This window comes from Salmo salar, chromosome ssa10, assembly GCF_905237065.1.
Source record: "Salmo salar chromosome ssa10, Ssal_v3.1, whole genome shotgun sequence".
Classification (NCBI taxonomy): Eukaryota; Metazoa; Chordata; class Actinopteri; order Salmoniformes; family Salmonidae; genus Salmo; species Salmo salar.
In genome coordinates, this window is record NC_059451.1 from 97674018 (window position 1) to 97686743 (window position 12726).

Here is a 12726-nt window from a genome sequence, read left to right on the forward strand (position 1 = left end):
CTTATTTGGAGCCAATTTCCTCCTACAACAGGACAATGACCCAAAGCACAGCTGGGGAGCAGGTAGAGCGTTGGACTAGTAACTGAAAGGTTGCAAGATCAAATCCCCAAGCTGACAAGGTAAAAATCTGCTGTTCTGCTCCTGAACAATGTAGTTAACCTGCTGTTCCTAGGCTGTCATTGAAAATAAGAATTTGTTCTTAACTGACTTGCCTAGTTAAATAAAATAAAAACTCTGCAAGAACAATTTAGGAAAGAGCAGTCAGCTGGTATTCAGTCTATAATGGAGTGGCTGGCACAGTTGAGCAGTTGTGGGAGCAGCTTGACCCTATGGTACGTAAGAAGTGCCTATCAAGCCAATCCAAATTGTGGGAGGTGCTTCAAGAACCATGGGGTGAGATCTCTTCATATAACCTCAACAAATTGACAACTAGAATTGCTGCAAATGGAGGATTCTTTGATGAAAGCAAAGTTTGAAGGACACAATTAATATTTCAATTAAAAATCATTATTTATAACCTTGTCAACATCTTGACTATATTTCCTATTCATTTTGAAACTAATTTCATGTATGTTTTCATGGAAAACAACGACATTTCTAAGTGACCCCAAACTTTTGAACTGTAGTGTACCTCAATTTCTTCGTACCCGTTCACATCGACTCAGTACTGGTACTCCCAAATATAGCCATGTTATTTTTACTGATTATTGTTATTCACTGTGTATTTATTTTTGGAATAGGACCAGTAAGAGAGCAGTGACATTGTCTGAAGAGAGGAGCAGGGCTGTTGGAAGCCCTTCCTGACTAGAGCTCCTTACCAGGCTGGGCTGTAACCTGAAGCAAAGGAGGGAGAGAGAGAGAGCAACAGAGAGAGAGAGAGAGAGAGGGTGGAAACGATAGAGGGGGAAGAAACAAAGTCAGAGAGTGAGGGAAGGAAAGAGAGAGGGAGGGAGAAAGAGAAAGCAACAGAGGCAGAGGGAGAGAGAAAGAGGGTGATGTCAAACCAGCTGAGCTCAGAAAGTAAACAGAGCTCCAGAGTGCAGCATGCTTTCTGCGGTACGGGGACTGCAGCTGGGGGAAAGCCATGGGGGGACACCTACGCTCCCTCACACCGGCACCCACCACTCCCCCGGGACCCCTGGATCTTCCCTCTTCATCACCCTCTTCATCCTCATCTCCCTGCACCAGGGGCTAGCATGGCCCTACGGTAAGAGCCCCTGCAAAATCAGATATGTCTCTCTCTCTCTGTCTCTCCACCCTTCCTCCTGTCTTTATTTCTCCTTCTCTCTTTCTCTTAAAGGGCAGAAAGGCTTTCAGAGTGCCTTGTGAAAAAGAGCCATACAGTGAGATGTTAAGTAGAACGTTTTGTAGAGGGAGGAAACAGAGTTTGTTGTTGGTTTGACTTAAAGAACCTGCTGTGGGATCCTGCTTTGGGATCCTGCATGAGTCAACCTCTCAGTGTTTTAACTTGTTATTGTCCACTTAAGAGTCCTCACGCTCTTTCTTTCCTCACCCTTTACTTATTGTGAAACATGATTTCACATCTGCTGAGCGCTTTAAATTATTTAATTTCAACTGACCATCTCTTATCTGAGATATGTGCTGGATCCCAAACAAAGCCAAACATTCCTTGTAAATAGATGGGGCCGTTCCGAGCCTGCTTATCATCCTGTTAAAAATTTGGCAGTCTGTGTCTATTGACAGAGTGTTGTGGATGAGGTCTGCTCAGAAGCATCTGTCTATTGGCCCTCATGACCATTTGAACCGCTGCAGGGTGTGTGTCATATTGGAGTGAATAATGCAGTCTCTGCTGATGTGTCTACCATAAAGTGTCTCTCAGAACTTTCCAGTGAACTACACAGAGACGTACTAACTATAACTAGCACCTTCAGGTGTTATGGCAGTACAATAAAGCCTAATGTAAAACATTTTACGAGGTAGACTACAACCGTTTTAAATGCCTGTAATGAAGATACCTCCCTTCGGCGATGAGAGATGTGCCAGAGTTTACTACTTGCCTGATATTAAACAGCAATTACAGCAGTGAGGCTGACTCAGGCTATTTATGTACCAGTCGCTTCAAATTCGTTATACAATCAGTTGATGAAGGATGAAATCGGTTGAGCAAAACAGCAATCACTATGGAACTGTGCCGAGAGGGAAGGTTGTGGGTTTGATGGTTTTTCTTAAAGAGCAGAAGTGATTACACACTGGAGCCAAGTATATGGGGTAAGGGCAGTGCAAGAGAGGAAGCGTAAGAGAGCAAGAGACAAAGAGACAAAGAGAGACGGGGGGAGGGGGGGCAGGAGAGAGATATAAAAACAAAGACAAAGACAGACAGATAAATCTTGTGAGAATCCTTAAGTCTGAGGCTCAAGCTGAGTTCAGTCAGCAACAGGCTGCAGGCTGCCTGGACATTCTTTCCTGTTAAATGTGGGGTTCTCCCTCCCCTGTGCTTCCAAAGGACCTCTGTACTTCTTACATATTTCGTACTCTCCAGTCAGTCAATGATGTCTCCTCACAGCTTATTTGGCTAAGATCCCCAGGAGGCTGGTTTAGGCTAATGGGTTGTTAGCAGTCTTAAATAGAGACCAAGGTCACTGGCAGATAGAAGAGAGGGAGAGGGGAGAGGGATAAAAGGAGAAAGAAGAGTGGAGAAATAAGAGGGAATAGGGGAGAGAAGAAAAAAGGGGAAGGATGAGGGGTGAGGGGAAAGGGCAGAGTGGAGGTGGGAGAGGTGAGAGGAGAAGAGTGTCACGTTGGTATACTGTAAATGGGTCGGGAGACAGACACAGGAATGCGTTTTTTTTTATTTTATTAAGGCCAAATTACGGCGTGCCGTGTAAAGGCACGGGGGCGAAGACCAAACAAACACGTGACAAAACACAGGGTAGAAACCCAAAACAAATGAGTGAGGAGTACCTCGAATAAATAACACACGCGCACAATGATTAACACACGGGACGAGACCCGTAATCATCTGCGCAATCCACAATGGCACGAAAGCCAAAACGCACAGCACAGGTACTCACACGCACCAACGGACATTGTAACAATAATCGACCGCACAATGGAAACCAAAGGGCACACTTATACAAGTACTAATCAGTGGGAATAGGGGACAAGTGTGCGTAATGAAAGTTCCGAAGGGATCCGTGACAAAGAGAGAGCGATGGGAGAAGGATATGGAGAGTCTGCCATTGATGAGACAATGTTGGGGAAATTGAGCGTTTGGAAAATAGAATTTCATATTGTCTGAAAGAGTTCAGTTCAAGTCTCAAGTTAACGGAACACGTCAAAAACAAATGTGCATATTTCAGGCTCCTGTTTGACCTAGATTTCAGTATACATTTTTCCACACGATACACCATTTAACAAAAGTGGATAATAGAGAAACGGGTGTATGTATTCAAATGGGCTTGTAGTTTCCTATCGGACAGATGTTTATTTAAAGCATTGCAGAGGTTGTCCATGGAGACCTATGTTTGGGATCAGGATCCATATGTGTGAACAGAGCTACAGTATCCCCAACACACTCCATCCCACATACTGTACACCACACAGGAGGATGGTGGCACCTTAATTGGGAAGGACGGACGTGTGGTAATGACTGGAGCGGAATGAGTTGAATGGCATCAAATTCATGGCTTGATACCATTCCATTTCCTCCGTTCCAGCCATTATAATGAGCTGTCCTCTCCTCAGCAGCCTCCACTGGTACACCACAACCCCCAGAGGAGTTTCCTGTTCCACGGCCGCTAAATCGCTCAGACCCCAAAATATTAGTCATCTGCAGCCAGGGAGTACAGAGAGTCAGCATGCACACACACACGCACAAGCGCACACACGAACACACTACAGCTATTCTGCTTTGCGTACGGGGACAATTTGTTTGGTAGCAGATGCAATGTGTCATCTTATTGATAGTCAATGTTTCCTGCCACAACTGCTTATTTCATACAACTCAGACAAAAAGCCTGACACAACAGTGGCGAGGCCACAAGACACACAGCTCCTGAATCACAACACTTCCTGTGACATAAATACATGTAGCCATCAACAGGCAGAGAAATATGGAGATTTTTAACAGCTTTGACAGAGCCCTGAATGCAGACGGCATTAATCTCTGATACGACGTTAACTCACTGCTCAGTAAAGCTCAGCGCATCAGTTCTCTCGCTCGCTCACACGCATGAACACACGCATGAACACACGCATTAACACACGCATGCCCACACACTAGCTCTCTGTGGTTTCTGACTCTATTGTGATGTTAATGGTCCTCAGTTGTAGTAGCAGGCTTTATTTAAGGAGGTAGTCTACGGTATGGTGCCATTTTTAGAGTAGAGGACAGGCTATAGTTTTTTTGAGGGGGGGAGGGAGTACAGTACTCACAGCTGTGCCTCAAAGCATTTGGATGTGAAATCAGAGATGAGAGGAATGAAAAGAAGTGTGTGGACATTTTATACACAACAAATAAAGAGACTGTAGAGCAACCATGAGTTTGACCCAAAAATTGACATTTATAGGGGGACTGCCATGAGTTGATATGAGTTGGCATGCTGCCAGGGCTGGAGTGCATGCTCGTTTATGGTCAATATTAGGATTTTGGCCAACAAAATTCTGCACAATAGGCATATTTTGTGTATCAGTAAGAGCAGCTACATATTGGACGTGGTGTATCAGTCCATATGGTTTGTCGTTTATATACTACTTGTGTTTGTCTGATAGTGTATGACATTTCTGAAGGTCTTGTTGCTGTGTGAGACCTGTGGCATGGAGGGGGCAGTAAGGCAGCAGGGTAGCAGGGCAATAGGACAGGGCTCAGATACAGACATATCAGCACCTCTGTAGGTGTCACGCCCTGACCTTAGAGAGACGTTTATTTTCCTCAAGTTTGGTTAGGTCAGGGTGTGATGTGGGGTGGGCAATCTAGTTGGTCTATTTCTTTGTGTTGAGCCGAGTATGGTTCCTAATCAGAGGCAGCTGTCTATCGTTGTCTCTGATTAGGAATCATACTTAGGCAGCCCTTTTTCCACCTTTAGTCGTGGGATCTTGTTTTTGTGTTGTGCCTGTGAGCACACCATTACTTCACGTTTTGGTCGCTGCTGTATTTGTTTTGGTGAGTTTCATTTATTAAAACATGTGGAACTCTACGCACGCTGCGCCTTGGTCTACTCATTACAACGACGATCGTGACAGTAGGAGGACTGTCTGAGTGTATGTTCTGCTCCCAAAAACAATGATGTCAGCATCTGGATCCACATCAAAGCCGGATGGCACATGTTAACAACCTTACAACCTGTCTCTAAACCCAGCAATGGGATGGGGTGGGGGATGGTGTTTTAAAGGGGGAAAGGGGGTCTCCTCTCTCCACCATCCACCAGGAGACAGGGTTTCTTTGAAGAGACTCAGATTATTGCTATTTTGGTTTCCCCGGCTCCTTGACGTTCTTGTCGGAGCACATCTCCCACAACATCTGGGATGAAAAAAACAGATACCAATACATAAGGCAAGAGAAGCCACACAAACTGCACAGAGATATGCATGCCTAGCCAAAAGCCTGGAAAAATAACTTACCGGGGAATTTTCTATTTGTTAGTGTGTTTTTCTTTTTTCTGTTCTAAGCTGTGAGCAGTTAGCACAATTGCATCGAGCTTGCAGGGCATGATCAAAAGCAACCCAATCAGAAATAGTCTGTAGGCTATGTGAGGAAAGAGACAAAGACAATATCACAAAACATGCAAGCATTTATTTCTTAATCAAGCTTGTTGTGTGGTAAGGGGTTGTGTAGGACTATCAGTGCCCTGCGCAGGAGAGATTGAGCCAAGCACAATCCATATCAGGTTGTTACAATGCACCGGTGTGGTTGTTGGCAGATCTGCATAATATTTGCATACAGATAATGGCCTCATACTGTGATTGCCTGTGCACATAGAAAGGGAGCCAAAGAGACTATAAAAGATTATGCAAACACAAACATGAAACCTGTGCCTTCAATTCAAAAGAGGGCAAACAAGGTAAGATTGACACATTCAATGCCCAGACAGACAGTCTCAGGTTCAATATTTGATGTCTAAAGAAAAGAGCCAGAAGAGAAAGGAGTATAGGAAAGGATTTGGTAAGTCTGTGCTATTTCCCTCACACTCTCACAATTATGTTGTCAGGCTTGGCAATTGCAGAAAACACCTAATTTACAGATAATTAGTAACAAAAATGCATGCCGTAGGAAATTCGCACACATTTTTGCAGGGGTGAAGGTAGATCTAATTTCTACCCGGTACGGGGACCTTCTAAGTGTACAAAACATTTTTATAGGCCTAATCATAGAATTAGGCTATATAGAACCCTATTAATTAATTAGGAACTCTGTGGGCCTAAAAGTTAAGATTTTTATTAGATTAAGTTTTAATGTGTCATAAACACAACCAGTCATGAGGTTTTCATCTGATTGTCAAAGAATTACTTCAAAAGCCTCATGTAGGATACCCGTGCACGGAGGTGTGTTCAAATATAGTTGACATTTTTTAATTTAACTAGGCAAGTCAGTTAAGAACAAATTCTTATTTATAATGATGGCTTAAGAACAGTTGGTTAACTGCCTTGTACAGGGGCAGAACAACAGATTTTTACCTTGTCTGCTTGGGGAATCGATCTAGCAATCTTTCAGTTACTGGCCCAACACTCTAACCACTAGGCTACCTGCTGCCCCTAATTTAAGCCTCATTTAGATGTTTTTGTGCTAATAAGTTCTGACACTTGGTAGGCAATTTGTTAGTCAACTTGCCTATAATTACATACATACAGTAGGCCTACAGTTTCTCTTCTGTCATTAGCCTACTTGAAGTCATTAGCCTACTTGAAGTCTAGAATACTACGTAAATAAAGCCTTGCTCACCAGAATAATGTCATAAATCAATAGAATGATCAATGTATCATCAACAACCTAGTTGACATCTTTAGCTTGAAGTTTTCCCTTTCTCTGCTTCTCTCATGGAGCAAGAACGTTTAGGGAATGGGGAGATTTCCCTTGCAAAAATCTGTTTCACTGGTTTTAATAAAAATGAAAAGCCGTGAAAACGATCCAACATGTTTCTGATAACATTTCAGTTTGTTTTGGATGCATATTTTCTGTGGTTGAAAATGTAACACTTTCAGCTGTTGCTGAAAGAAATTGCACATGTAGGCTACACAACACTAGTGCCAGAGTGCGAATTTCACCATGACATTCAGGGCCTCTATTGAGACATGCAGTTTGGATGATGGAATTCTTTTGGAGTGGACCAACATGCACAAGTTAGCCACATTTTTAAAGTGATTTGTTTGACAATTAGATGAAAATATAGGCCTATTAAAAAAACATGTTGGAACGTATTCACAGCGGTAAAAACAAAAGTTTGCTCCCTATACTTTCAATGCATTTTTCAGAAAAACGTGGGTAAATGGCATTTACTTGCATTTACCCTCCACTAGGCCTATACCACTACAGGTAGCCTACCCCTCTTAGACGAGGCAATTTTACACACATGAACACACGCAGAACAGGTAGCGTACATTCAATATAATACATTAGTTGAATCAAAACATGTTTTACACCCTAGTTCATATGTTGTCCATAATTCATTAATTACTGCGTGGAGTCTTCACAGATCGTGTGACATAAAACACTACTTTTCTTTCCTTACATTATTGATATGTACGACAGTATTGTTTGTCATTATTAAGCATTTAACAATTGAAGTAGAACATTGGACCCTGTACGAATCATATATCTTGGATATCTGGGAAAATGCACTGTAAGTGTAGGCTGACTATGCCTATTAAACATTTCATTATGTTTCGCCGACAAAACAGTTCTCATGGGCGCACAAATCCAAAATAATGTAGACCTATGCCATTGCAAAATCGAATGCTTCTAACAGAACATTGACATCTTCTAACCGAAAGAGTCACCTTATAGGCTTACTGTCATTAACACATAGCCTACCTGTTGGATAGATTGGATGCACATTGGTGTCTAGCTGTAGGCTAGTTGTGCAGTGATATTGTCGACCATCATCAGCTGATCCAGGAAAGAAAATAATAAAGCTTAATAAAGGGTCTACTACACTGAACAAAATAATAAACGCAACATACAACAATTTCAAAGGTTTTACTGAGTTTCAGTTCATATTAGAAAATCCGTCAATTTAAATAAATGGATTTCACTTGACTGAGAATACAGATATACATCTGTTGGTCACAAAAGGTAGGGGCGTGGATCAGAAAACCAGTCAGCATCTGGTGTGACCACTCATCTTCGCATAGATTCGATCAGGCTCTTGATTGTGGCCCTTGGAATGTTGTACCACGCCTCTTCAATGGCTGTGCGAAGTTGCAGGATATTGGCAGAAACTGGAACACGCTGTTATACAAGTCAATCCAGTGAAAATCAAAATCAAATAAAATCAAGCTTTATTTATACAGCACATTTCAGACTTCGAATGGAACGCAATGTGCTTTTTACAGGAAAAAATGAATAAAAAATTATGAAAATAAAAAGCTGAACTATTTACTACACAACAGACATAACATAAAAAACAAAAGAATGACACAAACTTAACAAATAAAAAGCACCCTAAGGAAAGCAAAGCAAAAAAATATGTGTTTTAAGATCTCTTTTAAATGTGTCCACATTTTCAGCCCCCCCTCAGGTTCTCTGGCAGGCTATTGCAGAAGCTGGGGACATAATAACTAAAGGCTGTGTCACGTCCTGACCAGTAAAAGGGGTTATTTGTTATTGTAGTTTGGTATGGGCGTGGCAGGGGGTGTTTGTTTTGTGTGTTTCAGTGTTTTTGGTTTATGTTCTATGTTATCTATTTCTGTGTTTATCTAGTTTTCTATTTCTATGTTGGGGTTTTGGCAATGACCTCCAATTAGAGGAAGCTGGTTTTCGTTGTCTCTAATTGGAGGCCATATTTAGTTGGGTTTGTTTTTACGTTTTACATTTGAGTCATTTAGCAGACGCTCTTATCCAGAGCGACTTACAGTAGTGAATGCATAGATTTCATTTCTTTCTTTCTTTGTACTGGCCCCCCGTGGGAATCGAACCATGCTGGCGTTGCAAACACCATGCTGGCGTTGCAAACACCATGCTCTACCAACTGGGTGGTTGTTTCCAGTATAGTCTGTGCACCTTACTGGACTGTTTTCGTCGTCAGTTTATTTTGTTTAAGTGTTTTCTTTAATAAAGAAAGAAGATGAGCACTTTACCCGCTGCGTTTTGGTCCAATCCTTACGACACCCATGGCAGGCTGCCTCTCCATGCCTCTTGGTTCTTTGGGATAGTTAATAGGCCAGTACCAGAAGACCTGAGGAACCTACTGGCTACATAACTTAAAAGCATGTCTGACGTATTGGGGTGCCCAATCGTGTATGGATTTAAAAACCAATAGAACATATTAAATTGAATTCTAAAACTTACAGGCAGCCAGTGTGCAGAGACCTTAAAACTAGTGTAATGTGTGCTCTCCATCTGGTCTTGGTCAGTACCCATGCTGCAGCATTCTGTATGTTTTGTAGTTGACCAATGTCTTCCCAACAATGCTCAATTGGTGACATGTATGACGAGTATGCAGGCCATAGAAGAACGGTAATATGTTCAGCTTCCATCAATTGTGTACAGATTCTTGCGACATGGGTCTGTGCAATATCATGCTGAAACATGAGGTGATGGCAGCGGATGAATGGCACGACAATGGGCCTCAGGATCTCATCATGGTATCTCTGTGCATTAACATTGGCATTGATAAAATGCAATTGTGTTCGTTGTCCATAGCTTATGCCTGCCCATACCGTAACCCCACTGCCACCATGGTGCACTCTGTTCACAACATTGACATCAGCAAACAGCTCACCCACACGACTCCAAAGACGCTGTCTGCCATCTGCCTGGTACAGTTGAAAGCCGTGATTAATCTGTGAAGAGCACATTTCTCCAGTGTGCCAGTGGCCATCGAAGGTGAGCATTTGCCCACTGAAGTCAGTTACGACGCTGAACTGCAGTCAGGTCAAGACACTGGTGAGAATAACAAGCACGCAGATGAGCTTCCCTGAGACGCTTTCTCAGTTTGTGCAGAAATACTTTGCTTGTGCAAACCCACAGATTAATCCGCTGTCCGGGTGTGCTGGTCTCAGACGATCCCACAGGTGAAGAAGTCCGGATGTGGATGTCCTGGGCTGGCATGGTTACACGTAGTCTGCGGTTGTGAGGCCAGTTGGACTTGCTGTCGAATCTATAAAATTAAGTTGGAGGCGGCTTATGGTAGAGAAATGAACATTATATTCTCTGGCAACAGCTCCGGTGGACATTCCTGCAGTCAGAATACCATTTGTACAATCCCTCAAAACTTGAGACATCTGTGCATTGTGTTGTGTGACAAAACTGCACATTTTAGAGTGGCCTGTTTAATCAGCTTCTTGATATGCCACACCTGTGAGGTGGATGGATTATCTTGGCAAAGGAGAAATGCTCACTAACAGGGATATAGACAAATTAGAGAGAAATACTTTTTTTGTGCGTATGGAACATTTCTGTGATCTTTTATTTCAGCTCATGAAATATGGGACCAATTCTTTACATCATGCTATTATATTTTTGTTCAGTGTACTTCGGGCCACGGATGGCACAGAGAACACCAGTATCCGTGCTCCAACCTGAAAAACAAAGCAATGAGCGCTCTAAACAGTTGAATGACAAAAGCAAACAAATCAATGGATTAATCTAATGCATTGGAATAAAGGCATAGGCTATTTTTATCAAACGCATCGCAAACAACAGTCGAAAATTAGTAATTGCAATGAAAATCTATGCTAAAGGAGCTCAGCTGAAGCCGAAATGCAGCACTACTGGGCTCCCGAGGGGCGCATTGGTCTAAAGCACTGCATCTCAGTGCTAGAGGCTTCACTACAGACACCATGGTTCTAATCTAAGGTGTGTCACAACTGGCTGTGACTGGGAGTCCCATAGGGCAGTTCCCAGTGTTGTCCGGGTTTGGCCGGTGTAGACCGTCATTGTAAGTAAAAACTTCTTTGTTACTGACTTGCCTAGTTAAATCAAGTTTAAATAAATGTGAAAAACTACTGAGTAAACAGATTTAAACCATGACAGAGAGGTGGGGGTGTTCATTTCACTTGGAAGCCTTACTTTTCATATTTGGTGCACACACAAGAACGCACACACACACACACACACACACACACACACACACATACACACACACACAGTGAATTCACACCAGCCCTAATTTACATTTTACATTTACGTAATTTAGCAGACGCTCTTATCCAGAGCGACTTACAAATTGGTGCATTCACATTATGATATCCAGTGGAACAACCACTTTACAATAGTACATCTATATATCTTATTTTTTTTATTTTTTTTAATTTGGGGGGGGGGGTGGGTTAGAAGGATTACTTTATCCTATCCCAGGTATTCCTTAAAGAGGTGGGGTTTCAGGTGTCTCCGGAAGGTGGTGATTGACTCCGCTGTCCTGGCGTCGTGAGGGAGCTTGTTCCACCATTGGGGGTCAGAGCAGCGAACAGTTTTGACTGGGCTGAGCGGGAACTGTGCTTCCGCAGAGGTAAGGGGGCCAGCAGGCCAGAGGTGGATGAACGCAGTGCCCTTTTTTGGGTGTAGGGACTGATCAGAGCCTGAAGGTACAGAGGTACCATTCCCCTCACAGCTCTGTAGGCAAGCACCATGGTCTTGTAGCAAATGCGAGCTTCAACTGGAAGCCAGTGGAGTGTGCGGAGGAGTGGGGTGACGTGAGAGAACTTGGGAAGGTTGAACACCAGACGGGCTGCGGCATTCTGGATGAGTTGTAGGGGTTTAATGGCACAGGCAGGGGAGCCCAGCCAACAGCGAGTTGCAGTAATCCAGACGGGAGATGACAAGTGCCTGGATTAGGACCTGCGCCGCTTCCTGTGTAAGGCAGGGTCGTACTCTGCGAATGTTGTAGAGCATGAACCTACAGTTTAAATATATGCATTAACTATGACATCTTAAGGTTAAGCATTAACTGGTTAATGGTTAAGGTAAGGGTTAAGTTTTGGAATAGGCTTAAAATAAAAATCTCAAAAACAACATTCTATCACTCGATTCCAATTTGCAACCTTTGGAATCAGAGGCAGATGCTTACACCCATCTACAACGCCCTACCAAAACCGAAACCTACTTGAAAGTAACAGCGCTTACTGTTACCCCTAGTGGCCGGTTTCCACGTCATCTCCCGACATCCTCAGACATGGATGGACGTCGAATACTAACTTGTATCACAGGTTATGTGGCTGGATAGAGACCAAAAATTCACAAGTTCGGCTTCTCACCATCTAACGAACATGTCGGAAGGGGTAGTAGTTGATGGAGTTTGGTATGAGGGTTTTTACGTGGATGGTGGTCTGTTAAGCCAGCCCCTGGTCATGGACCGGGGAAGGTAGCTGGCCTCCCGGCAGGGTCAGCCCCCAGTTGTGAACTGTGGTTGTGCTGAGCCTGCTGGCAGGGTCAACTCCCTGCCATAGGCAGAGGAAGTGTTTGCCCTCTTGCTGGCGGGGACAGTCCCCGGTAGTGGCCCGAAGTGGAGCTGGCACCCCGAAAAGGAACATCCAGCCAACTGGAGGGGTAAGTAGGGATTTTAGACTTCTGTTTGTTGAATGAGCGGGAAAGCGGTCGTGGGCGCTTTCCGG

The 12726-nt window shown here is 43.4% G+C and overlaps 1 protein-coding gene across 1 annotated transcript in view; it reads left to right on the forward strand.

Moving 5' to 3' along the window:
• The first annotated feature begins 785 nt into the window (after positions 1-785).
• Positions 786-12726, forward strand: part of LOC106561310 (inactive serine protease PAMR1) — a 54089-nt gene continuing 42148 nt past the window's right edge. Inside the window, 1 exon segment of the mRNA XM_014125125.2 lies at positions 786-1207. Coding sequence (XP_013980600.2) covers positions 1045-1207 — 163 coding nt within the window. The 5' untranslated portion in view covers positions 786-1044.